Raw genomic sequence first — 26,841 nt, forward strand, 5'->3', positions numbered from 1 at the left:
AGTCCTGATTTAAAATTGAACAGATCAACAATTATGTATGGCTTAAGCATTGAACTACTACTCCTAACATCACTTTTGCCGAAACGTCTTAATACTGACAAGAAAAACTTGTCTTTCTCAAGAAGCGGGGTTGCATTCCTTGGTGTCTGTGCACATAAGGAAGTAGAACGTGAAGAAAATTCCCAGTGCAAGACCAAGAGTAGGCGCGCTCCAACCCGACGCTGCACACGTGTCCGCCGGCCCCGCCCTCGCGCCCCGCCCCATCCAGTGTGTGCAGGGGTCCTCCAACACTCGCGAGAGCCCTCTCGGCTTCCACGTTTGCCACGTTCCAAAGGACCGGGATAGATTGGAAAGTAGCAAGCGGCTCGAGCTCACAGGCGGCTACGTGTTGCCAGAACAGCCTCAAGTCTGCAGGGGGCGGGGAAGCACAACATAGTTCCACCCCCTCATAGACGCCCAGGTGATAGGTTTTACCACCCGTCGCTCATCTTTCATAGGCGGGGAGAAGGCGGGGCTCGCCGGGAAGGGGCGTGGCCGAGGGCGGCGAGCCGAGCTCTCGCCTTTGGAGGGTGGCACAGGTCCGGCTCTCCGGAGGGTCGGGCGCGCGCGTACGGCACGCGGTTGAAAGTCCTCCGAGGTGCGGCGGGAGGTGCTGAGGTACTGGGGGCTGCTCCTGGAGCCGCGTCCTGCACCCAAGTTGCAGCGCCCGCCGCCGTCAGCGGCCCCCGTGTCCCCTGTGTCACCCACGCACTGAAGGAGTCCCGCACCCCTAGCCTGCTCCAGCGGTGCGCGCGATGGCTCCACGCAAGAATGCCAAGGGCGGCGGCGGCAACAGCAGCAGCAACAACAGCAGCAGCAGCAGCAGTGGTTCCAGCAGCAGCAGCAGCGGCGGCAGCAGCAGCAGCCCTGGGTCCCGGAGAGGTCAGAGGCGCTCGGGGCGGGGATCTGGGGCCGGGCCTGTTGGTGCGATCGGGCGGCGGAGATGCGTTCCCTTCTCTCCAGGTCTCCCGGTGCGTCTCCTCCATCCTCCGAGTTGGCGCAGTTGGCTCGAGCAGAGGCCGCGCTTGGTGGGCCTGATGGGCGGGTTGGAGGGGCCCGGCGAGCAGGGTCCGCGGCCTCGGCTTGGTCTCGTGAGCGAGCCCCTGCTGGACTGATCCCTCACCTGCAGCGCGCAGCGGAGATGGAGGTTATTGATCAAGACAGCCTTGCCTTTTGTAGGCCTGAAGATGGGAGTAAGAGAAGCAATTTACCTTTGCCTTGAATATCTTGGGTAGTTTGGAAATGAGCCAAAGTCAGAGAACATAAATTCCTGTCAAATCAGCCGCTTCTAACAGCAACTCAAAGGTTATGGGGGGATGTGGAGTGTGCGGAGGGGAATAGTTTGAATGTTCTTGGAAATTATTTTAAATACCTTTGCCTTAATGTAGCTTTCTTAATATGTGTTCTGATTGCCTTTAAAGCATTAAAGAATACCACAGAATACTGAGTGAGCTTCTCTATTAGTTCCCATTGTCTTTTTTTAAGTTTATTGAATATTCACCTTTCTACTCCATGCACTTACCCACCAAAGAGAGAGGAAGCAGATGTTTTAAATCTGTTTCATCTCATATTTCAGTGGTTCACAGTTTCTTTTAAAATTCCTTGACTCAAGATATTGAAACTGCAATACACATGTATATTGAATGTGAGTTGTAAATGTTTTTTTTTAAATGATCATTTTGAAATGATTTAGACTCTTTGTTTCCTGAAGTCTACATGTAATATGTTTATATTTCTCAGGAAAATAAATCAGATAACTACATCCCTGATTCAAAGAATTATTTGTTTATCCCTATATGAAATTATCTTATTTATTTTCATGTATCTTATTCTTCCTTGTCTTATTCCCTCCTCTTGTTCATTCCTATTTACAACTTCTAGAACAATCTTGGCCCTTAATAGGTGCTCAATAAATATTTGTTCAATGAATGAATGAATAAATTTAAATAGTGCAATTAAAGTTATTGCACTAATTTACATTCTGAGAACTAGTATTTGTATTGTCAATGGAAAAAGACAGTTTGAAGTTCAAAGCAATCATATTAATTCACCTTTGACATAACAAAAATTTGTGTTCTTTTGTCACTTGACCTTAAATGCCAGTCAGTGACTTAAACAGTCAGAGGAGTAGATGAACTGGCTCAGGCACCTCTGGCTACTCTTTTTAAAAGTTTTAGGTGAGAAGAGACTTTGTGCCGCTTAAGCACCAACGGGGGGAGCTGGTGAACAAGACTTGGAAAGACTTGGGGGTTAATTATTTTCATAAGTGTCCTGTAGCTTTTTATAAGGGAATTGCATCTTTGTTTCTTTCTTTCTTTTTTAATACTTTTCAATCGTTAGTAGAGAGTACTGATTGCACCCAAGGAAGTCATTTGATGTGGCCTGTAATTGGTAAGAATTAGCATTAGGAAATGTGTTGGATTGTGTTACTACCCCCACTGAACTGAGCCAGTAATTAACTTGAACTTGAACCAGTCTTAACAGGCAGGTAATACATTTAGGAAACATTAGGACCTAAATGAATATATTCTGACTTTCATTTTCAGGCATTTTAAGGCAGCCTCTGTCCATATTTGATATGGCCTCTGTCCATATCTACCACCTTTTAAGCATTTTACACATTGATTCCATAATTGTCATGAAACATAATATGTTAAAAAAAGTACCAGTGTTATATAAAAACAAAACAGGCAAACAAAAACACCTCAATGCATTAAAAAAGTTGATATTGGAAATTGCATGTTACATAATAAGCATTCTTTTATTTTGCAGCCATTTTTTATTTTCAGTAAGTGCTGAGTTCTGACTATGGGCCAGGTGGAGGACTCTGGGCATGGAAATGAGGACTCTTTCAGTTGTAAACAGTTACACTGCTGTGTGGCAGTGTGATTTTTATTTTTTCTTATAGCCGGATATACCAGAAAGATGAAGCCAATTTCTCTCTTGTTGCTCTTTTTTGGGCCACTGAAGTATAGACACCCATGCCTATTCCACCATTTCCATCTGCTGGGGAAAGCATAGAAGCCGAGGAAGTTTACCTGTGGCATTATAATGAGGCCCATTCTGTTCCCTCGAACCTTACAGATGAGGAAATTGATGTCCAGTTCATTAAAGATTGGTGTAGTTCTTGGAAATGCAACTGGTTAATGAAAGATTCGAGACTAGAACTCAAGTTTTCTGTTATTCATTTATTATACCACTGTTTGAATTTTCAGTTGTCTAATTTGAAAATTTTTATGAGTGTTTTGGGGTTGCAGGTAGATTATTTTACATTTCCTTTTGGCTCTCTCTGTGGCACACTATACTAGTTATTTAGGAAAAGTGTGCCTTTTCTGGTTCATCAATTAAATTGCTTGTGGCTAAAATTATGTTTGAAATAGTACATTTGAAAATCTTTGAGATGTATAACGGCTCAAATAGTAACTTGTTTTTTGGTGTTTTGCATTGAAAGTCTGAATCTGATGATGGCATGGGTCACATTCAACATTACTATTGCTTAATATTTTATATAAAAGTAAAAAGGACCCAGAGTTTTGAAGCATGCTTTGTAGGGAAAAGGTGATAATCTGGCCTTCTATTTATCATGGTGGTCATGTTGTTGAAAAGTGTTTTGAAACTGAAACTCTGGGGATTTATATAACACTTAGATTTGTAAAGCAAGTGCCTGCTTTTTCTTTTATTCAACTTAAATTGAAAACTGCTAACATCTAGTGTCCTATAGAGCTCAATTTTACTTGTTTCAGTTTTACTCTTTAAAATACAAGAGAGACATGAGTAAATTGGACCTTTAATTTCCATATAAAAATTTGACTTGTATGGCCAGTTGGGACTAGAGGAAACCTCTTTCAGATTTATTGATTTGAAAATCTTTGGTTAAGCCTGACCAGGTGGTGACACAGTGGATAGAGCGTCGGACTGGGATGCAGAGGACCTAGGTTTGAGACCCCGAGGTCTCCATCTTGAGCTTGGGCTCATCTGGTTCGAGCAAAAAGCTCACCAGCTTGGACCCAAGGTCGCTGGCTTGAGCAAGGGGTTACTTGGTTTGCTGTAGACCCGTGGTAAAGGCACATATGAGAAAGCAATCAATGAACAACTAAAGTGCCACAATAAGAAACTGATGATTGATGCTTCTCATCTCTCTGTTCTTGTCTGTCTGTCCCATCTATTCCTCTCTCTGACTCTTTCTCTGTCTCTGTAAAAAAAAAAAAAGAAAATCTTTGGTTAAGAAGGATCATGATAGTCCTGGCTGGGTGGCTCAATCCATAAGGCATCCTCCCTGGCTCACCAAGGTCATGGGTTCAAACCCTGGGGGGAGGTCAGGACATTTACAAGAAGCAGTCAGTGAATACACAACTAAGTGGAATGACAAGTTGATGCTGCTTTCCCACCTCCACCCCCCAGCTCAAATTAATAAAAAAAAATTTTTTTAAAGGATCATGATGTCCTTTTGGGCTCGTTTTGTAATACACTGACACTGGTGTATGTAATGTTTTTGTTTGTTTAGCTTTTCCCTTTTGAGTATCTTTCAATCTTTCCCTGTAGCTTTTAACATGTTACAGGGAAGTAACATCTGTTTATTTTATCTACTAGTATCGTGTGCTTCTCCATTGCCCTTTACCAGTAGGTGTCACTGTAGAACACTATTTCTTCCTTCAATCTGATGCTTCTTCGGATTATGTAACACCAATTAGTTTGTGTGTGTGTGTTTGTTTTTTACTTAATCAGTCCTATACATACTCAAAACTATGGATGGACAATTACTTAAAAACTCTTGGCCACGGCTCTCAAAGTCTTCAACAGCAGATTTTGAAATTTAATAGTAAAAGTTTTTTCCTACCTGCCTTATTTATTTTAGGCTTCTTTGATGTAGAATTAAATGCATTCATACATTATCTGTAAAATTTATACATTTGAAGATTCATTCGATGGGTAGTAATTATTTAGGAATTGTTTTCTTTTCTACTTTGTTATCTCTCAGCTTACTCGGTAAGGAACAATCAGTACACTACTGATTGCTTTCTGGCCTCCTTGAATGAACAGGCCTGGGTGAAGTTCCTTTCTGTTGCCTGCTATCAGTTAGGACCAGTTGCTTAATCCTCTGTTTAGTCATTCTAGGATGAAAAGATGGGAAGGCCATTATTCTTCCAGTAAAGAACTGTGTGCTATTTTTGTGTTCAATGGGACAGCATTTTGTCCGCCCAGACAGGTCATGTGAAACGAAGTAGTAAACAATGTTCTGAGGAAATTTTTGAACACATTTAAGAAAGACCAATCATATTAACCTATATTGAGCTTGGGAAGTAAAAGGAAAGATCTGTATTTTAGTCTAGTTTTAAAATCATGTATCTCTGAGAGATTACTAGAAAATGAGAGGTCTTCACGTTCTGCTGATTACCAGTAGAATAACTTTGATGAAGGCTTATGTGGGCTATCCTTTGTATTTTCAGTTAGTATTGGATATTTAACCCCATGAGCTTTCTCGTCCCAATAGAATAAACTTTTCTTTAGAAAGGCAATGTAGTTTGGGAGATAGTATTGACCTGGATTCATATCTCAGAACCGTGTGGTAAAGCATTAACGTTTTTCTAATCTTGGTTTCTTCAAGTGGAAGAATTATTCTCTACTTTTTATTCAGTTATGATAGCCCTAAAACCAATTTTATATGCTTTCTTGTTTTTAGCTGTTTTCATTATATATAGTATTTCTGGAGAATGAGTACAAAACTTTGGAGAATATAAGGATAATAGAGCTAAGTAGGCCATTCATTGTGTGCTTGAAATTTTGGATGATATAAAATAAATGTTTTGTTATATTATGTAGCATCTGCAAAATGGATGTTCTAGAGGTCATTTTTATATGTTGGCTTTGATTACCACTTGATACATTTCTGTTTCCCTCTGGGGATATGTAAGTATCCTATTTGCCCATCAACCTTCAAGTTGCTGATTTATTCTAATCCCTCTGAGGTCTGTAACATTATTTTATTTCACTAGAGCTCAGATACATTTGAGTCCTTTGTTGCTCTTCCAGCACACTGTTTTAACATCATGAAAATATGCAGCTTAGTTTGTCTTGGATGCTTCTGCATCTCCTAAGTGATTTGACTTCGTTCTCTACTAGCGATTTTCAACCTTTTTCATCTCATGGAATACATTAACTACTGAAATTTTGTGACACACCAAAAAATATATTATTTGCAGATCTGACAAAAAATAGGTATAATTTTGATTCATTCAAACTAGATGGCTATTGTTGTGTTGGCTGTTGTCTTTTTTTTTTTTTTTGTATTTTTCCGAAGCTGGAAACGGGGAGGCAGTCAGACAGATTCCCACATGCGCCCGACCGGGATCCACCCGGCATGCCCACCAGGGGGCGATGCTCTGCCCATCTGGGGTGTCGCTCTGCCGCAATCAGAGCCATTCTAGCGCCTGAGGCAGAGGCCACAGAGCCATCCTCAGCGCCCGGACCAACTTTGCTCCAATGGAGCCTTGGCTGCAGGAGGGGAAGAGAGAGACAGAGAGGAAGGAGAGGGGGAGGGGTGGAGAAGCAGATGGGCGCTTCTCCTGTGTGCCCTGGCCGGGAATTGAACCCAGGACTCCCGCACGCCAGGCCGATGCTCTACCACTGAGCCACCCGGCCAGGGCCTGTCATTTTTTTTATTTGAGAATCTAAAGGAAAAGAGATCAGTGCCCCTGACAAAAGAGTCAGGTATTAAATGTTTTACAAATTTTTGTGGCATACTGATTGAAAATCACTGTTCTATACCAAGATACATTTATTTTTAAAATTTTAACTTCCCATCAGTAAAAGTTGTGTGTACGTAAAACCTTTCTACAACATACCCAGATCTTTGGGGAGAGCCTCAGCCGTCTGTCTGGAGATGTGAGGTTGCCTGTGTTTCCTCATATATTCCAGTGCCTTCTGCCCAGTGTCCCTTCAGCACTGTACACACAGTGTCATCTGTAGGGGGGAATGCAAGTGTGGAGTCTGGTGTTATAGTCCTGGCCATTTCTATTAGAGGACTCGAGATTGGGTTTTTCATTTCTTCCTTCTCTTCTTTCCTGGGTGCCTCTAGAGGGGTATTGATCCCAGTGCTTTCACCTTTTAACTTTTTTCTCTACTGGCAGTACTGGGAGTTGAGATGGTATTTTCTTGTTAGTTCTTTCTTTCTTTCTTTCTTTCTTTCTTTCTTTCTTTCTTTCTTTCTTCTTTCTTTCTTTCTCTCTTTCTCTCTCTCTTTCATTCTTTCTTTTGTTTCTTTTCTCTCTTTTCTTTCCTTTCTTTCATGAGAGGAGGGGAGATAGTGAGACAGACTACTTACTGCATGTGCCCCGACTGGGATCCACCTGGCAGGGGCCGATGCTGGCATCAACCAAGCTATCCTCAGCACCTGTAGCCACACTCAAACCAGTTTAGCCACTGCTGTGGGAGGAGAAGAGGGAGAGAAGGGGGAGAGACAGAGGGAGGGGAAGAGGAGCAGATGGTTGCTTCTCATGTGTACCCTGACTGGGGATCAACCCTGGATGTCTACACGCCAGGCCGATGCTCTGTCCACTGATTCAACCAGCCAGGGCCTCTATTAATTTAAAAATTTTACTTACTTTATATTCCTGAAATGAGAGTGCTTCAGGCATTTGAGTTGCATTTGATATTTGTTTTTCAGGGGTATATCTTGGTTACCTTTGGTTGATATGGTTCTTTTACTGGCAAACCACTGGAGGTAATTTAGTTCTGATCAGATTGATGATGTCTGAGGACAAATTTGCTTGAACTCAAAGGAAATTTTGAGCTCACTTTGGTGAATAAATCTTTGAACAATAGTTATGTAAGATCTTTTGAAGGGTCAGGCTGTTCCTTGGCCCGCGGTGAGTTCCAGGTGATTTGCCTGGTCATTCTGGCTGCAGTGGGACTGTCAACGTCTGTCGTAGATGCTCTCTCTGCTCTGATTTAGGGTATGAATAGAGTGGTGCCAGGCATAGTGGAGGAGGGGTGTCCAGTCAGAGCAGAGTGTTGCTGGACTTGGAGAAATGCCAGCATTCCTTTTCATCCGATTTGAGTACATATTTAACCCAGTGATTCATTCTGTATGGAAACCAGCAAGCATATAGTCTTAATATTAAAGGGGACAGTATTGTGTGATAAAATACTTTGATTCTATAACCAGTATTGTGTAACTGACTTTTCCATATTGTGTGCAAGTTTGGCAGTCTTTTCTGCCGTTCCGCGTGCAGGCTCACTGCTGCTTTGTTGTTCTTTCCTGTCTGTAGCTTCTGCTTCTTGCTTATTATACTGTTGATGTACATGATTTCCCTCTTAGCTCCCACACCTTGTTTTTAATTTCAGTTTTCCTGAAATGGTATTCTAGAAAGCCTGTTTGGTCTTAGGTTCACATCTAAGTTTTATTTAGGAGCAGTTAATTAATTTTTTTCTCACATGAAAATAAAAATCTATGTTGTGTTTTTGAAAGACTCTAATACTAATTTCACTTTCCCATTCTTTGAATCAAATCAGTTTGAATTAGATAGTTGTCACTTACTGAGTTTTAGAAATTATTTCATGCATTTTGGCAGTGAGTCTCTAACTTCTAGAATGAAACTATTTTTGTGTGATTCTCTTTAAAACCCTATTTAAAATATTACATACTTATGACCTAGAAATATCAATAGTTATAAGAGTAATGCAGTGAATACCCATATCTACCATACAGGTGAAGAAATAAAATTTGCCAAATTCTTGAGTTTTTTTCTCTCCTGTGTTATCCCTTCCCAATCACTCATATATTTTGTGATAATAATTCTGTGTTTCTTTATGAAACATATAGAAACACAAATAATATTATCTAACGGTATGCCGCACATTATGTATTTTATTTTTTTATTTTTTTTACCAAGAACCACATCTTGATTTTATTTAGTATCACTTAAGTTTTCACTCAAGCAAGTGTGAAACCTGATAAATAATATTATTTACAGTATCTACTTTAACTGGACCTAAAATAACTTGAAAACAAACGTGCATGTAAAATATATCGTTAAAAGCAATATATAGCCCTGGCCAGTTGGCTCAGTGGTAGAGCGTCGGCCTGGCGTTCAGGAGTCCCGGGTTCGATTCCCAGTCAGGGCACACAGGAGAAGCGCCCATTTGCTTCTCCACCCCTCCCCCTCTCCTTCCTCTCTATGTCTCTCTTCCCCTCCCGCAGCCAAGGCTCCATTGGAGCAAAGTTGGCCCGGGCGCTGAGGATGGCTCTGTAGCCTCTGCCTCAGGTGCTAGAATGGCTCTGGTTGCGGCAGAGCGACGCCCCCTGGTGGGCATGCCGGGTGGATCCCGGTTGGGTGCATGCGGGAGTCTGACTGACTGCCTCCCCGTTTCCAACTTCAGAAAACAAACAAACAAACAAAAATAGCAATATATATGAAAACTGCTTAGGAAGTATCCCTCTGTATAGAAATATATATATATATGTCTTTGGCATATTTTGACATTTTTATAAATAGGCTCACCCTTGGCATATTAGTTTTACTCCGCTTGTTTGAGTTCTACGAAACTCTAGCTCTCCGTTTTTATACAGGAGTGGGTGAAAGTAGGTTTACAGTTGTGGGTACATGAAACAAAGTGTTTATTCTTGTATTATTATTTGTTAGTTACCGTATTATTTATGTCCACCCTTGTATATATAGTTCTTCCCTGTAGGAACATAACTCTTTTTGTTTAGCAGTCTGTTGACAAAGATCACATGGCTTATTTTTTGTTTGTTTGTTTGTTTGTTTGTTTTTAGACTGCTGCCCTAAATGCTCTTGTACCTGTCCATCTTTTGAAGTGTTTTGGGGGCATAATTCAGGATTGGAATTGTTGGGTCACAAGAAATACACCTACTCTTCCTGATCACCCTTGAGTTTACTAGTGAGGATAACCATTCCTGCTTCCTTTTCTGTGAATGACCTCTTTATATATTTTGCTTATTGCTCTGTTTCTGGTAAAGGGCTTCTTTCTCCCTGTCTGGTTATTCACATTGTCATATTCTGTGGTATATTTTGTTCAACAAAATTTTTAGATTTTTAATAGATAAATGTATTTTACACTCCCACCAGTGTGTGGTAAATTGTTTTACATCTGTACCAACAATTGGTGTTGTCAGTCTTCTTGATTTTAGCCAATATAGTGTATGTTTTGTGGCTTCTCATTATATCATAGTTTAGAATTATGGCTAATGATGTCATGCACTTTTTCTTGTGCTTATTGGCCATATACATTATCTTCCTTTGTGAAATGTCTGTTTAGCTCTTTTACACATTTTTATTGCTTGTTTCACTTTTTGTTATTGAGCTATAATTTTTGTATAATCTGGATAGAAGTTCTTTACAGATAAGTATTGCAAATATGTCTTCCAATCTATGACTACCTTTTCATTTTCTTAATAGTATCTTTTGAAGTACAAATATTTTAAAGCTGATGTTTATATTATCTTATTTTATGCTTTTTGCTTCTTATTGGATTTGGGAAATCCATATTTCTAGGTTGAGAATTTTGTCAAATGTTTTCCCTCTAATCAAAATGACCATGTGGCTTTTTATGTTTATATTGTTAATATGGTAAATTACATGTATTGATGATTTGAATGTTAAATCATCTGGCATTCCTGAAATAAACCTCACTTGGTCATGATGAATTATCTTTTTTATATAGTGCTTTATTAATAGTTTTGCATCTTTGTTCAGGAGGGATGTGGGTCTATAATTTCCTTCCTCTCTTCCTCTTTTTCCTTTCTCCTCTATTCATCCCTCTCTCCTTCCTTCTCTTACTATGGATTATGATTACTACCCAATTTTCTCTGCATATAAGTCTTATAATTTATAATAACAAACTTTCTAATTTAAAACCACTCATATTTCTGGGGGGAAAATCCAACCACGTGATACTACATATTTCTTGGTATTTTTAGATTAGTTTTGTTAATATATTCATAAGAAAAATTGATTTGTAATTTTCTTTACTGGTTTGGTTATCAAGGTTATTTTCGCCACATAAATGAATTTAGGAAGATTTCTTCTTTGTGGGGAGGTAGTCTTATAGGATTAGTTATTTGGCAGAATTCTTTCGAACTTTTTGCGATTCACTCACATTAAAGAAGACATGGGTTAGGAAGGAGGGGAAATCACTTCGTTATCTAAATGTTTATATGACCATTTAAGTTTTCTGTTTCTTTTGAGTCAGATTGGCTAGTTACATTTTGGTTTCTTTTTAGGCATATTACATTTATTAAAAATGTATTATTTGTTTCTGTCTTTGAATGTTTAAACTTACTGGTAAAAGTTGTTTATGGTTTTAGCTGTACCTCTTGTAAACAAAATATGGCTACTCTGTGCCTGCTGTTATCTTGCAATAAAATAAAATAATTTAAAAATATATGGATTCTTTACATTGTAGCTAGCTAGCTTTTAGATACAAGGAATATTTTTAGAGTTTATTAAAGTGAAAAGTCTTTATAAAATAGACTGGTGTTCTAAAGTCTGTGAGAATGAAAGCCATTGAATACTGGTGATGTGGTTGGATAGACTTGGTTTGGTGCCTACTTTCCTCTTGAAATGGTTATGACTAGTGCTGGGTGCATTACTTTGTTAAAAGTTGAACTTACTTTCTTTGTGAACAAAATATAATACTTATGTTCTGAAACTTTCTCATTTATTTGATTATGTTATGGGTTTAGCTGCTCAGTCTATTTAGATATAATCAGCAAATAAATACCCCTAGAGGCCTAGGGTACCTGACAGATATAAGACACAGTTACTGAAGGGCTCTGGCCTATATAATAGGTATAGTACAATAGATTTATGTGCCAACATAGCCCAGTGTTTCAGTTACCTTTTGCTCTATAGGATTATGGTGGTAAGACATTTTTTCAGGTGAAATTAATGTATATGAAGGTGCAAAGCTGATAAGCAACTTGTATTTATTTTATTTTTCTAGAGGTAGGGCATTATTTGTATTAAGAAGTCCCCAAGGCAATTTTTAGAATTCTCTTTGATCAGTAAGATGGCTAAGTAAGAATAGAGTAAGACTGAGTAAGATAGAGCACAGTTCACTGGCTTAATGAAGTACTAATTTGGAGTAAACCTAAATTATGTACATTCAAGACTTTCCCCCTTGGCTGGTCCCTAGGCAAAGCCTCACAGTCTTTGTTTGTGATTAGTTGATTTTTACCCATGTTTTCACCACCAGCTCTTTAAATCGTCAACTTCTTGAGCTCAGGGCCTTACTACTTCACATCCAATTTTGACTGATGACTTCTTCCCATTGTGAAGAGAAATCAGAGAACATCATTCAGTAGTTGCTCATCTCTAGTGTGATGGATAGGGGTTGGATGTGAGTTGAATGGCATTGGGAGATAACTGACATGAGATTGATTACCTCCCTAGTGGGGAGACAGGGTCTAGGACATACAGTGGTGGCTAAAGCCAATGCAGTTGGGAATCTTGGAGAGATACGGTTCTAATTTGGATGTGGAAAGTTCACACCTGAGCTCATGAAAATAACTTTGATGTGTAGTTCAATAAAGCCCCTGTCCTTTCTTAGCCCAAGGAGGCCCAGTAGGATAGTGAGTGGAGACGAGCCACTACCACAGTTAGAATTGAAATTTTTGGCATTCACAGCTATTGTGGACCGTTCAGTCTCTACCTGCCTAAGGGAAGAACAAAGGCTGGGGAAGGAATCTGGGCTTGTCTGGGGGATGCCCTAATTGAGCATCACTTTTTCATGGACTGAGCCATCAGCTAGTTACCTTCTCCCGGAAACTCTTCACCCTTTCACACCCCTCTCTTCAGTCTTTCTCATTTAATCTAAAACAAAACAAAAAACACAAAATCCTCTTTCTACTCTGCTTACTCTATCCAGCCAAATATTACAAATGATTAATACAGGCTCATTTTCTTTTCTCCTTCACTTCAGGTCTTTCTGGTGAGAGTCAACAGAGACTACCGCAATCCCAAATCCACTGGGCACTTCTTGTTCCTATACTTTATCTGCTCCCTAAATGGCAGGCTTCCCAGGCTTCCCTGCTTGGCCTTGCTCCAGCACCATGCTACACACTCTTTAACAGCCATCTACTGATGGCCCAATTCTAAAGTGCTCCTGAGCTATCTATCAACTTAAGTAATAACAATAATGACAAGGCAAAAATATAGCTACCATATACTGAGTGCTAACTGTATGTCAGACATTGTATACTTCTTTGTGTTTTGCATTTAAATTATAGTAATTCTTTAAATTTTCTTTTTTTTTTCAGAGACAGAAAGAGAGTCAGAGAGAAGGAATGGACAGGGACAGACAGACAGGAATGGAGAGATGAAAAGCATCAATCATTAGTTTTTTGTTGCACGTTGCAAAACCTTAGTTGTTAATTGATTGCTTTCTCTTATGTGCCTTGACCGCAGGGTTTTGGCAGACCGAGAACCCCTTGCTCAAGCCAGCGACCTTGGGTCCAAACTGGTGAGCTTTGCTCGAACCATATGAGCCCGTGCTCAAGCTGGCGACCTCGGGGTCTCAGACCTGGGTCCTCTGCATCCCAGTTCGATGCTCTATCCACTGTGCCACTGCCTGGTCAGGCTCTAAAATTCTCTTTTGTATATGAAGAAATGGAAGTTAAATTTGTCTAAGCTCATGGATTTAGGACAATTCAGAACAGAGTTTAGATCCCAGTTTTGACTTAAAGGTACTTTAGTTGAACATTTTAGATTCTCATTTGTTGCTTAGATTACTCATAACTGATTCCATTTCATCCTTTTGTCATACTGTCTTCATAAAATGGCAATTAGATCATGTTCACTTCTTTATTTGAAAACCTCAAGTCGTTCCCCAAGTACTCACGATAGGGTTTAAATTCCTCAGCATGAGCTAGGTGGCCCTTCATGATCCTGTTCCTTTTACCCTCTCTAGCCATCCTCTGCCTCTCCCTCTTTATATTTATATTAATTGAGCCATATTAAATCACTTTCTGTAGTCTCTGTGTTTGCACATGCTGTTTTTTTTCTAGGACAGCTTCTCGCTTTCCCTTTCCTGGTGTGACTCCTATGTGTCCTTCAGATTTAACTTTCTCATCAGCTCTTCCCGCTGCTCCCTTCATCATCTTACCATAGACTGGGTTTCTACTCCCCAGCTCGTAGCACCCTCTTCATATCACTGTTTTAGCATCCTCATGCATTTACTGGCTCCTTCAGAGATGAAAGTGTGACCCAATCATATCAGACAAAAAAATATCATCAGACCTCATTAGGGTTGGGACAGTTACTCCTTATCTTTGATACAGTAAATGCCCTGTTCTGTTTTCTTTTTATTTCCAGTGCTTAAGTGTTTGTTTGGACTTAGTAGGTACTCAGTAAATGTTGGAATGAACAAATACTGGTAAAAAGTTTTCTAGTAGACCAAAACGGCATTGAGGGTAGGAGCTGTGTTTTGGTGTCTCCTACACTACCTTCAATGTGGTAAGTGCTCAAAAAGTAAGTTACATGGTGGATTTTTTAGGTTTCTATTATGGACAAGAACACAGACTAGAAAGTCCTGTTGATTATAAATGTTGAAACTAAGAAATAAACAGTAAAAGTATTAGGGATGCATATATTTGATTGATGGAGAGAATTATTTAACTAGATAAGCCCTTTACTGGGAACTGTTTAGACATAGCACTAGTAGTTTCAACAAAGTAACTTTTGGAGTTATACATATAGGAAGCTATTCTGAAAACATGAGAGGTATTCTCAGTCTCATTTGTAGTTTGTTCATTCTGATTGGGAAGAAGGTTGGGTAGAAACTTTATTCTGTATTTTGTGAAATTGGAAAAGCTCTGCTTACTTTGGAAGATTTTTATTTTTTTATTTTTTAAATATGACTCAGAAATATATTAAATTTGTTTATGTAAATACTGTAATACTACTAAGTTTTTCTTCCTCTTTTTGGTTTTGGTTTTTAAAATTCCTTTGTAAGAGTGATGAGTATTTCCTTTTAGACTTAAGACTAAGATTTGCCAATTTTGATTAAAAAAATAAAATTGTGCCTGACCAGGCGGTGGTACAGTGGATAGAGCATCCCACTGGGACACAGAGGACCCAGGTTCACAACCTCGAGGTCGCCGGCTTGAGCATGGGCTCATCTGGCTTGAGTATGGGCTCACCAGCTTGAGTGTGGGGTCGTTGGCTTGAGCGTGGGATCATAGACATGACCCCATGGTCGCTGGTTGAGCCCAAAGGTTGCTGGCTTCAATTCCAAGGTCGCTAGCTTGAGAAAAGGGTTACTCTGCTCTAGCACCCCAAGTCAAGGCACATATGAGAAAGCAATCAATGAACAACTAAAGAACCACAACGAATAACTGATACTTTTCGTCTGTCTCCCTTCCTGTCTGTCTGTCCCTATCTGTCCCTCTCTCTCAGACTCTGTCTCTGTCTCTCTCTCTCTCTCTTACACACACAATATATATATATATATAAATAAAATTGTGAGGTGAAAAGTGCTAACATGCTAACATTTATAAAGAAGAGTTTAGAGCAGATTGTGCCTTAGTATGCTATATCTTTAAAATACAAGATTATGATGCTTCCCAAATGAATATTTTTATCCATATTGTCCTATACGCCCTTTACCCTCACATAGCCAAAGTGAAATTTTATTTTATTTTAATTAATTTTATTTAAATTTGAATTTGTTTTTCTCTCACACCGGATTATAAAGTAGGAGACCTCCCTTGTTCATTGCTGTAGCACAGGGTAGGGGTTTCAGAAGTGTTTGTTGAATGAATAAATATGCAGATATGTGAAAATAACTGGGGAAGCTATTTAAAATTTACCACCTTGTGATTTTTATTTCTATCTTACCAAGTTGAATGCACTTGGTTTTGCTGATCTGGCATATGTTGACAAGAAATGTTCTATTTGGGGCAATGCTTTTATCCAGGATGGTATGAAAATTTTTTAACCACAGATAAGGGAGAGGCCCTGCCTGGTTAGGACAGCACCTGCAACACATAGGAGTGTTGGTTCCTGAACTGGAGCTTCTCTATAATTTGCATAAAGTTGTGTGACTTCAGCTGTTTTAACTAGTCCGATCTTTTGGTGGTCATACTCCTTGGAACCTTCAGCAGCAGGCTAGATTATTCCAGAGCATAGCCAAGAGACCCGCATTTGAAACAGTAGGACAGTGGAGCCCTTGAAGCCTGTTATTCTGGATGACGTCATCCAGGGGAAAGGGAGTACAGTACCTTCACTGAGGCTGGAGCTGAGGGAGGGGTTGTGGAGGGTGTTTAGAGCCAAATGAGCCAATGAGGGCAGGGTTAGGGACCATCTCTGAACATAGGACCATGCCCATCACTTGGTGTTGAACTGGGGTGGGATTGGGAGGAAAAGGACACAAATTTGGGGTGGGAATGAGTTGTGGAAGCTGATGAGGCTCTACCTGTAGCTCTCCTGGCCATTTCTATCTCACTCAAAACCAGCCTGACCTCCACTGCTGTGTGGTTTTGTTTTTAAAATACTCTGTATATGTTAGATTGGCTTTACCACTTAGGTGGGCAAAAAAAATTACATGTACATTTTAGGCTATTGTGGGAACACCATGTAAATGTCCAGTGGGTTATTGTGAGCTTACTGTGTTCCAGGCTTTGTGCCCAATGGGGAGGGAATCCAGCGCTGGTCTAGCACCAGCCTCTGGGATGATCGCTGACCTGTGGGCTCGGAGCAGTGAGTGTTGCTGAGTGAATGAGGTGTGCACGTCATGCAGTGGGGAGACAATGACCAATGGAAGAAGTTCTCCATGACTCTCAAAACTACAGGCCAGCTAAAGGTTCCTGGGGGGCTAGTGTTTGGGGAAACATGAAAGAAGAGGTAGCCGAGAAGCTCGAGGGACAAATGGCCCCCTTTTATTAAGAAAAGAAAGGTAAACTCAGGGCAGCTGTAAACTGATGTCTCATTATAATACTAGGCAGATTCTAGCACTAAAAACTATTTTTAAGTACTTAGAAAAGAAGGGCCATGAACACTAGAAGACAATACCAATTTACTAAATACAGGTTTATTTAAAAAACAAAAACTAGGCATTTAGAAAAGCTTTCTAGACTAAGTGGTCAGGATATAACCTTATCATTTTTCCTTTTCAAGGTATTTAGAAACCATCTCTGAAAATCCCCCTGTGCCTGAAATGGTAGAACATTGGTTATGTCATCTGGTTTAACTTACAGTTGACTGCAGAACTCTACCCCCAGAGGGCTGCTCTAATGGTCTGAGGCTGACTGAGAGCCCAGTTATGCTTATTACATCTGTGTGTGGCACGAGGCTACCAGGGAGCGGAGGCGGGAGGGAAGACCTGCCCTGCAGGAGGACGGCCTGGCCGGGGGTGGGCTTCTCAGGGTTAGGTAGCACTGTGCAGAGGAACTCACTGTTGAGGATGATCTGGGAGAGGCTTGAAGAAGTTTTTTTTTTTTCTTCCAGAAAACCTAGTGTTTGGTTTTTTAATTGCTTGCAGTCTCAGAGGGAGTGGCCTGCATGACGCGGCTGGCGAAGAATCTCCAGTCTGAGTGCTGTTAGTGACTAGAGTGAGGGAAGTGGGAATCACGGTCAGTCTGGCATTGTGGTCTCAGTTGTGGGGGCCGTGTGTTCGGGGGACAGTGATGGAGACTGCTCGGAGTGAATGAGCTTTTGGATGAGGTCCTTGGGTTGAAGGTGTATTAACCATAATGTCAGAGTGTCCTAAAAACCCTAGGGATGGCTGGCCCACACTGGAGAGTCCTCTGAGGGGACATTAGCTTCTCCAGGTGTTTGAATGGCTTCCAGATGGTAGAGGAGTTAGGTTTATATTTCCCGGTCACTATGAGGTGAAAATCAGGGTAGCCCATGGAAAATGTCCAGCAAGCAGATGGAAATAAATGAACTCAACTTGCATGAAGGGGAAGTCAAGTGGAGACAGTTTTCCACTTGGGTTTTAATACGTTTGAGACCAGAGGCTGACTTGTGTTCTTTGCATTATTGCTGGGTTTAGAACTTGAGCCTTGACTTGTTATGTTCTTTTTCAAAGCCAGTTTGAGTTTTGCTCTTATTTTTGTATTTTTCTAAATTTTTTTTTGTTTTGAAACTTTCAAACCTATGTAACAACAAAAAGATTTGTACGTTGAAAGACCTGTGTGTACTGTTCACCTGGATTTATTATTAGCTTTTGGCCACATTTGCTCTCTTTTTGTGTGTATCTGCCTTTCTTTCTCTCTCTCTCTGGAACTCTTTAAAAGTAAGTTGTAGTCATCATGACAGCTTAACTCAACTACTTTTCCATGTATCTCATAAGGACAAGGACATTCTCCAACATAACCACAATAGAGTTCTCAAAACCAAGAAATTTAACATTAGTATTGTCTAATTCACTCCATAGCCAGGTTTCTTAAGCTGTCTCTAGAAGCATCATTAAAGCATCTTTTTAAAACTTATCCCAAATCTAATCATGAATTAAATTGGGAGTTGTTAATATTTTAAGTGCTTGGCCCTATCCTATCTGATTCTTTAGAATGGGTCTGGAAATCTGTATTTTTCTAACTTTAAAAAAAAATTTTCCCAAGTAAGAAGCATGCGGGGGTGGTGGGGGTCAGACAGAGAGACTCCTGCATGCACCCAATCGGGATCCACCAAGCATACTCACCAGGGGGTGATGCTCGCCCCCTCTGGGGTGTTGCTCTGCTGCAGTCAGAGCCACTCTAGTGCCTGAGGCAGAGGCCATGGAGCCATCCTCAGCACCGGGGCTAACTTTGCTCCAATGGAGCCTTGGCTGCAGGAGTGGAAGAGAGAGACAGAGAGGAAGGAGAGGGGGAGGGGTGGAGAAGCAGGTGGGCACTTCTCCTGTGTGCCCTGGCTGGGAATCGAACCCAGAACATCCACACGCCAGGCTGATACTCTACCACTGAGCCAACCAGCCAGGGCTTTTTCTAACTTTTTGTTTTTTTTTATTTTTATTTATTCATTTTAGAGAGGAGAGAGAGAGGGAGAGAGAGACAGAGAGAGAGAGACAGGGGGGAGGAGCTGGAAGCATCAACTCCCCTATGTGCCTTGACCAAGCAAGCCCAGGGTCTCGAACCAGCGACCTCAGCATTTCCAGGTCGACGCTTTATCCACTGCGCCACCACAGGTCAGGCCTAACTTTTTAATTAGAAAGAAATTCAGACTTTTAAGATAGTTACAAAAAAGATTTTTTATTCACTGGTTATTAATATTTTGACGTCTTTGCCTTCTGTTTCTCTCTCTCTCTCTCTCTCTCTCCACACACACACACACCATTTTATTTATTCATTTTGCTGCTAAATCATTTGAAAATTAAATCATGATAATTTGCCCTTGAATTCTTCAGTATGTTTTTCCTAAAAGCAAGGATAATGCTACAAAACCACAAACAATTCTCATGCTCAGGAAATTTAAGACTGCTATGGTGTTGTTACCTAATATTAAGTCCACATTCAGATTTTCCAAGTTTATTCTAATAATGTTCTTTAACTCTCCAACCCACCCTTGAATTTTTTGATGTTTCTCTTACAATAAGGATTTTTAAAATTAAATTAGATTTTTTTTTTCTCCGCAAAGACTCACAGGGAAAGTATGTGCCTTTCCTCTAAAATGTGTCTGCGGCTTTTTATGATTTTTCTAAAGATTGTATGAGGTTGATAAGGTGAAACTCATAGTACAAAGAAGTTTTTTTTATTTCTTCTCATTACAACAGTCTACTGATTTAAATTTCTGAGTCATGAAAAGTTGAGGGGAAACAAACACATAAAAACAAGGAAATTCCTTCTTGAAAGTCGAAGGGTTCAGTGTTGGCAGGGCATTAGGTGCTGGAGGAACTATATTCCATCCAGTTGAACTTGAGGGGAAGATAACTGGCTTAGAAAATTTTTGTGAGTCATCATAGCCAATGAAAATATTCCTAAAAATAGTTTATCCTCTTTTTTTTTTTTTTGACAGAGTCAGAAAGAGGGATAGATAGGGACAAACAGACTGGAAGGGAGAGAGATGAGAAACATCAGTTTTTCGTTGCAGCACTTGAGTTGTTCATTGATTGCTTTCTCATATGTGCCTTGACCCTAGGGCTACAGCAGATCGAGTAACCCCTTACTCAAGCCAGCGACCTTGGGTCCAAGCTGGTGAGCTTTGTTCAAACCAGATCAGATGAACCCGTGCTCAAGGTGGCGACCTTGGGGTCTTGAACCTGGGTCCTCCACTTCCCAGTCTGATGCTCTATCCACTGCACCACTGCCTGGTCAGGCAATAGTTTTTCCTCTTGGGTTTACTCTCTGTGATACCCACTGATACCCACACTAATAGACATTTAGTTGACATACTGGCCTTTGATTTCATGACCTTCCTTTTCAATGGGAGCGTTTGAGACAATAATGGGCTTCTGTGAGTGATAGCGTGTCACAGATTCAACGATTGTGTGCAGATGCTGAAATAGATATCATAGTTCAGAATATGAAGCACGTAAACCCTATTAAGGTTTAAGTAACATTTTTCAATTTGGGGATATATTTAAAAATATATGGACATCATCAAACTTAAAAACTTGTACCTATCAAAAGATGCTTTAAACCTGATTGGTGGTGGTGCAGTGGATAAAACATAGATCTGGAACGCAAAGTCACCAGTTTGAGACCCAACGTCACTGGCTTGAGCCCAAAATCACAGGTTCAATCCCTGGTCAAGGGGAAGCAATCAATGCATGCACAACTATGGAATGAGTTGATGCTTCTCTCTCTCTTTCTCTTTCTCTCTGTCTCTTCCTCTCTCTTGCCTTTCCTCCTGGCTGGTTGGCTCAGTGGATAAAGTGTCAGCCCCAGTGTGTGGACATCCCCATCCCAGGTTTGATCCCCGGTCTGGGTACCCATGAGAAGTGACCATCTGCTTCTCTTCCCTTCTCTTTCTCCCTTTTTTCCCTCTTCCTCTCCCACAGCCAGTGGTTCAGTTGGCCTGAGTGTGTCCCCTGGCACTGAGGATAGCTCAGTTGGTTTGAGCAGTGGCCCCAGACAGGGGTTGCTGGGTGGATCCCGGTCAGGGTGCATGCAGGAGCCTGTCTTACTATCTCCCCTCTTCTCACTTAAAAAATAAATAAAATAAAATACTTTTTAAAAATGATGCTTTAAGAAAATGAATAAGAAATGCATAGCCTGGGAGAACATTTGTAACACTTATATCTGTTGAAGGACAGGTGTCTAGGAAATACAGAGAACTCCTGCAATTCAATTAAAAAAAAATAAAGATTTGTAAATGTGCAAAAGACTTGAATAGACAATTCACAAAAGAGGATAAATAAATGGTCAATAAGTACTTGAGAAAAGTGCTCACACATTGTTCCTAAGAGGACTGAAAATTAAACCACAGTGAGCTCAACTGCATACTCACCAGAGTGGCTAAAATGATAGAGATTGACATGACCAAATGTTGACAAGAACTCCCAGACTTTCTTGGAGGGTATATAAAATAGTAGAACCACTTTGGGAAAAGGTCGGGCAGTTTCTTATGCATATATACATGTGCCCTATGACCTAAAAATTTTACCTCTAGGTACTTATCCAAGAGAACTGAAAGCACATATTTCTAATATGCCAGCAATACTCTTGTACAAGAATAGTTTTAGCAGCTATTCCGAGACCATTATTTGTAATAGTCTAAAATGGGAAAGAGTCTAGGTTTCTACTAACAGGAAAATAAATGCACTGATATACTGTGGTGTACTCATGATGGAATACTACGCAGCAACAGAAAAGAATGAACTACTACTATACGTAACATACATGGTTGTTAGGAACATTAAGCTGAGGGAGAGGAGCCTTACACAAACAAGCATGTAGTGTGTGATACCATTTTTATAAAATTTCAAGAACAGGCAGAACTAACCTATAGTGGAAAAAAGCAGACTAGTGGGGCTGCCTCTGGGGTTAGGGTTGGTGTTAATGTGCCTGGAAAGGGCCATGAGAGAACTTGGGGGGGGGTGTTAATGATGCATGTCTTTTTTTATTACTATTATTTTTAACTCTTTGAGTAGTGAATTTTTTGTTAGCCTTTCGAGTGAGGACATACATGAATGTACTACTTAAAGGGTTAATTTTTAAGTGAGATGTGGGGAGGCAGAGACAGGCTCCTGCATGCACTCTGACTGGGATTCACCCAACAAGCTCCCTATGGAGTGATGCTCTGCCCATCTGGGGTCGTTGCTCCGTTGCTTGACAACCAAGCTACTTTAGCTCTTGAGATGGAGGCCATGGAGCCATCTTCAGCACCCAGGACCAACTTACTCACACTGAGTCATAGCTTCAGGAGAAGAGATAGAGAGAAAGGAGAGGGAGAGGGGTGGAGAAGCAGATGGTCACTTCTCCTGTGTGCCCTGACTGGGAATTGAACCTGGGACATCCACACAGTGGACCGATGCTCTACCGCTGAGCCAACCTGCCAGAGCCCTCCATGTCTTGATAGGGGTTTGGGTTACATGGTGTATATTTTTGTGAAAACTCAGGGAAAGTACACTTAAAATTAGAGCATTTCATTTTATGTAAGTTCTACATAAAAACTGATGAAGAAAAATTAATTGAATTGTAGTTATGATACAGAAGCCTGAAGTACTTAGGGAAGTGAACTAATGTCCATAATTTATTTTGAAATGCATTATACATATAACATGGATTGATGCATAGATATTAAAGAATGAGTAGATAGGCCATAAGCATTATAATGCAATGTAGAATCTAAGTGATAAGTATATTGGTATTCTCTGTAAAATTCTTTAAGCTTTGTTGTATGTTTGGAAATTTTTGTAATAAAATATTGGGAAAATACCCATAGTTTGTTTGAATCAAATTAAATAGCCATTTTTTGGGCTAAAATGGTCATATACTGACAATCTTATGGTTCAGCCTAATGTCTGCAGTCATATTTTGTAGCTGTTTTATTTAGCAGTCCTCATCTGACAGGGTATTACTATGAAGTCTCATTTTTCTTCAGTCATTGTGCTTAGTTGGATTAGATTGATCTCTGGATGGCAGAGACTCATGACCATCTCTGGGAAAGATTCCTTCACATCCTAGTCACTCCACAGTGTTAAAAGTCTGTCTGGTTTAACACTGACTTCATTGGCATTGCAAAAGTTCATGTCTCCCATTGGAAGCCAGGCAGGAGGACCTGGTAGAGGAAGGATGCTCTCTGCGTGGTCTGCTTTGGGACAGTGTCCGCCTTGCCTCTTCTAGGCTCAGCTTGTGCAGAGTGCTGGGGCCGGGAGAGGTACAGAGGGAAAGGCCTCTGCCACCTCACCGTTCCCTGTCAGAGCTCCTGTGCTGGTTGTTAACATCTGTGGTAGCCTGCAATGACAGGCGCCCAAACACCTCCTCTGTGAGTTCTGTGGAGGCGTGGTAAGGCCCCTCCCCCAGCTTACCACTTCTTCCAACCCTCCTGGGCATCTGCTCCGGGTGGAATATTGCACCCTCTCTTGCTCCTGGTAGTCCTTTGCTTGGCAGTCAACCTTTTGAGTGAGATGCTGGCAAGATGGTGCAAACCTTAGTTCTCTGGTCTGCGGGAACTGGCATCTTGCAGGAGTGCTGCTTGGTGGCTGTCACCAATACCCTGCAGCCGTCCCTTCCCCATTCTCTTAGCTCCTGTACCGCAGCATGGCTGACCTTCAGTTTTCAGTTCCTGCAGAGATTGGCACCCGTACAGGCCATCCCAAGTCCTTATCATAAGTCATCTCTAGACAGTCCAGTGCTCAAAGCCTCCAAAGTCACTCCTAGCAGGCAGGCCACTTCAGGGACCTAGATGTCACCTCCAAGGAGGCAAGTGCAAAAACCACACCTTCCTTCAGGGAAAATTAATTTTATTTTTATTTTTTGTATTTTTTGAAGTGAGAAGCGGGGAGGCAGAGAGACAGACTCCTGCATACACCCAACCGGGATCCACCAGGGGGCGATGCTCTGCCTGTCTGGGGCATTGCTTTGTTGCAACCAGAGCCATTCTAGCGCCTGAGGCAGAGGCCACAGAGCCATCCTCAGCTCCTGGCCAACTTTTCTCCAATGGAGCCTTGGCTGATGGAGGGGGAAGAGAGACAAAGAAGAAGGAGAGGGGGAAGGGTGGAGAAGCAGATGGGCGCCCTGGCTGGAAATTGAACCCAAGACTTCCACACGGCTGCCAATGCCAATGCTCTACCGCTGAGCCAACCAGTGAGGTTCAGAAAGTTAATTCTTCATATAGTTTTCAGTTGCAGCTATTCTTGCTTTTTACATATTATTGTTATTCAGCTTTGTTATTATTAATTTATTTAGTAAAGGGTTGTTGGCCGCCCCAGAATCATATTGTACTGTATAATTGAATCAACTCTTTATTTTTTCCTGTAAATTTATAATTTACACCCAAACTGTATATTTTGTACTAGTGCTCTTTTATCCCTCTCTCTCACCTCCCATTTGCATTTACATTGTATTGTAGATGCTGATTTCTTTTTGCCTTGAAGGTGGGCACTGCCAGGAAGGGATGGCCCTGTATCTGTGCTGTCTGGGTTAAGGTCAAAATTCCTTCAGATACACAGTGGCAAATCAGTGGTGTTCATATACAGGGCTTTGTGACCTTTTTGTTACAATGGAATTAAAGTTAAATGAGTAGGGCTAGGCTTTTATGTTACTGATTTTAGCTTAGAAAAAAAACATTTTTGTTTTAACAACCTATTACCACTTTGAAGTTCCTGAATGAATGCCATAACTCATTTTTCTTTATTCTTTGCCACTCAGTTCAGCAGGAGACTGTCTCATTTTGAACACCATACTGATAACTGTTCCCCACACAGACACATGACTGACTAGCCAGGAAGTGGTTTTATTGTTTGTTTCTTTTTTTCTTTTTTTTTGGGGGGGGACGAAGTCTTTATAGATTGCTCCATATAGAGAAATCGTGAAGTTTAAAGAACTAACTTATTCGGCCTGGCCTGAGGAACTGGCTTTGGGAATTAACTACCATTTATATTGCGCTTTAGCATTTACCAGTGGGGTTTTGGCACATCCCAGAATCACAAGGTGGGGTTGATGGACCCAGGTCTGGACTCAGTTTTGTTCTCTACTGCCTCCAGCAGTAAGACAAACGTAGGTGCTAGGACAGCAATTCCTCAGCTTGGGGTTCCCAAAGACTAATAATGTTTTCAAAAACACCCGAGGACTGATGTAGATAGGTATTGCTAATATTATTTCTTCTGATGAAAGTGGAAATGACTTCCTCAGTTTTGTTTTACTAAAGTCTGAATCTCATGGCAGTTCCTTGTCATTCCTGCTTCTACACAGGGTCAGTCAGAAGAGCAGAGTGGTGTCTGCTTGTTGGGTTGGACCTGTGGGGCTACGGTATCCTTACTACTTGGTCCTTCCTTGTTCAACCTGGGTGTCAGTCCCCACGATTGATTGGTGCGGACTTCATGTGACACAGAGCAGTGAAAACTTGGTCATGGACCGATTTGGGTTCATACCAGTGCTTGGGAACCTCTGGGTTTCTTTCCTGACATTTTCCCTTGACTATTTGTAGGTATTTTTCTACTATGAATTAATATTAGGATAATTAAATTCATGAAGATGAGGATCCTTGAGGTGACCTGGCATACGTTGGACTAAACTTTGCTCCTTTATTTCTGGAGTGTTAGCAGAAAGAGGTCACTCATAGTAGCAGGAATTTGAGAAGGAATTTACTTATTTAAGAAATGTTTGTTGGGTCCCTGCCAGGTGCACGACGAATGTACAGTAATGGACAAGGCAGACTTAGTCCCTGCCTTTATGCAGCTTGCATTGTGGAGGCAGAAACAGATTAAAAATGAATTATTAATGAAATAACGGTATGAAGAAGTACGTGCTCTTATGAGAGCATATTAGAAAATGCAAGAGTGAGGTGAGGTGGGGACAAGCGGAGGAGCTGCGTGCGGGACGTTCCAGGAGGGAACAGCCCGTGCAGAGCTCCCGAGACAGGGAGGAGCATGGTGAGGGTGTTTTCTGTATCTGGAATATACACAGCTAGGAGAAATAACAGAACTGAGGCGGCAGTGGTATCCTGGGGTCATGTCAGCTACAGTCTTACTGGCTACAGCGAAGAATTTTATTTTATCCTGAGAATATACTGAAGCCATTGAGAGATTTTTAAAACACGGTAATGATATAATCAGATTTAAAAACATATTCTGGCCGCTGTATGGAGCAATAACGTTTATGTTTTATTTAGATATCATATTAAGGTACTATAGGAGCCTAGGAGAGAGGATGGTAACGTGGGTTTGGATGGTCACAGCAGCGAGGCAGAAATGGGTGGGTTGAGGTGGGTTTCCCTCTTTTTCCTGTCGTGGCATGACATGAAATATCGTCCTGGGGTAGATGGACAGGGATGACCCTGGTGCTGAGGGGAATTCTTGTTGGGCACAGTGGTAACCAATTATAACAGCCTGCTGGAGACAGGCTGACCAGAGAGATGAGAGTTTGGGAAGGAGGAAGAGTCCCAGGTTTCTGGCTTAAGCAGCTGTCTGATGGAAGTGCTTCTTGAGATTTAGAACCTGGAGAGAAGATGGGAGGATCATAGGTTCATTTGTGTATAGGCTGAGCTTGGGGTTGCCGTAAGTCATTCAGGTGGGGTAGTGAATAGACAAATATGAGGGTTTGGCACTCAAGAGGCATAAAAAAGTATAAGCCATATAGAAGGTACCTAAAGTCAGCTAGGGAAATGGCATAGGACCAACACTTACGGAATTTCCATATTGAAAAATTAACTAGGGGAGAATGACCTAGCACAGGGGATTGAA

General features: G+C 41.1%; 1 protein-coding gene across 5 annotated transcripts in view; it reads left to right on the top strand.

Annotated features, from left to right (window-relative positions):
- Positions 1-514: 514 nt before the first annotated feature.
- The window catches only part of ASPH (aspartate beta-hydroxylase), a 239,825-nt gene continuing 213,498 nt past the window's right edge, over positions 515-26,841 (top strand). For 2 of the 5 annotated variants that reach the window (XM_066378983.1, XM_066378987.1), the window contains exon 1: positions 518-921. In XM_066378983.1, coding sequence (XP_066235080.1) covers positions 795-921 — 127 coding nt within the window. In that variant the 5' untranslated portion in view covers positions 518-794. Of the gene's footprint in view, positions 922-26,841 lie in introns of all 5 variants that reach the window. The other 3 variants (XM_066378986.1, XM_066378988.1, XM_066378984.1) reach the window with 3 other exon arrangements.

Source organism: Saccopteryx leptura, chromosome 3, assembly GCF_036850995.1.
Source record: "Saccopteryx leptura isolate mSacLep1 chromosome 3, mSacLep1_pri_phased_curated, whole genome shotgun sequence".
In the NCBI taxonomy this organism is placed as follows: domain Eukaryota; kingdom Metazoa; phylum Chordata; class Mammalia; order Chiroptera; family Emballonuridae; genus Saccopteryx; species Saccopteryx leptura.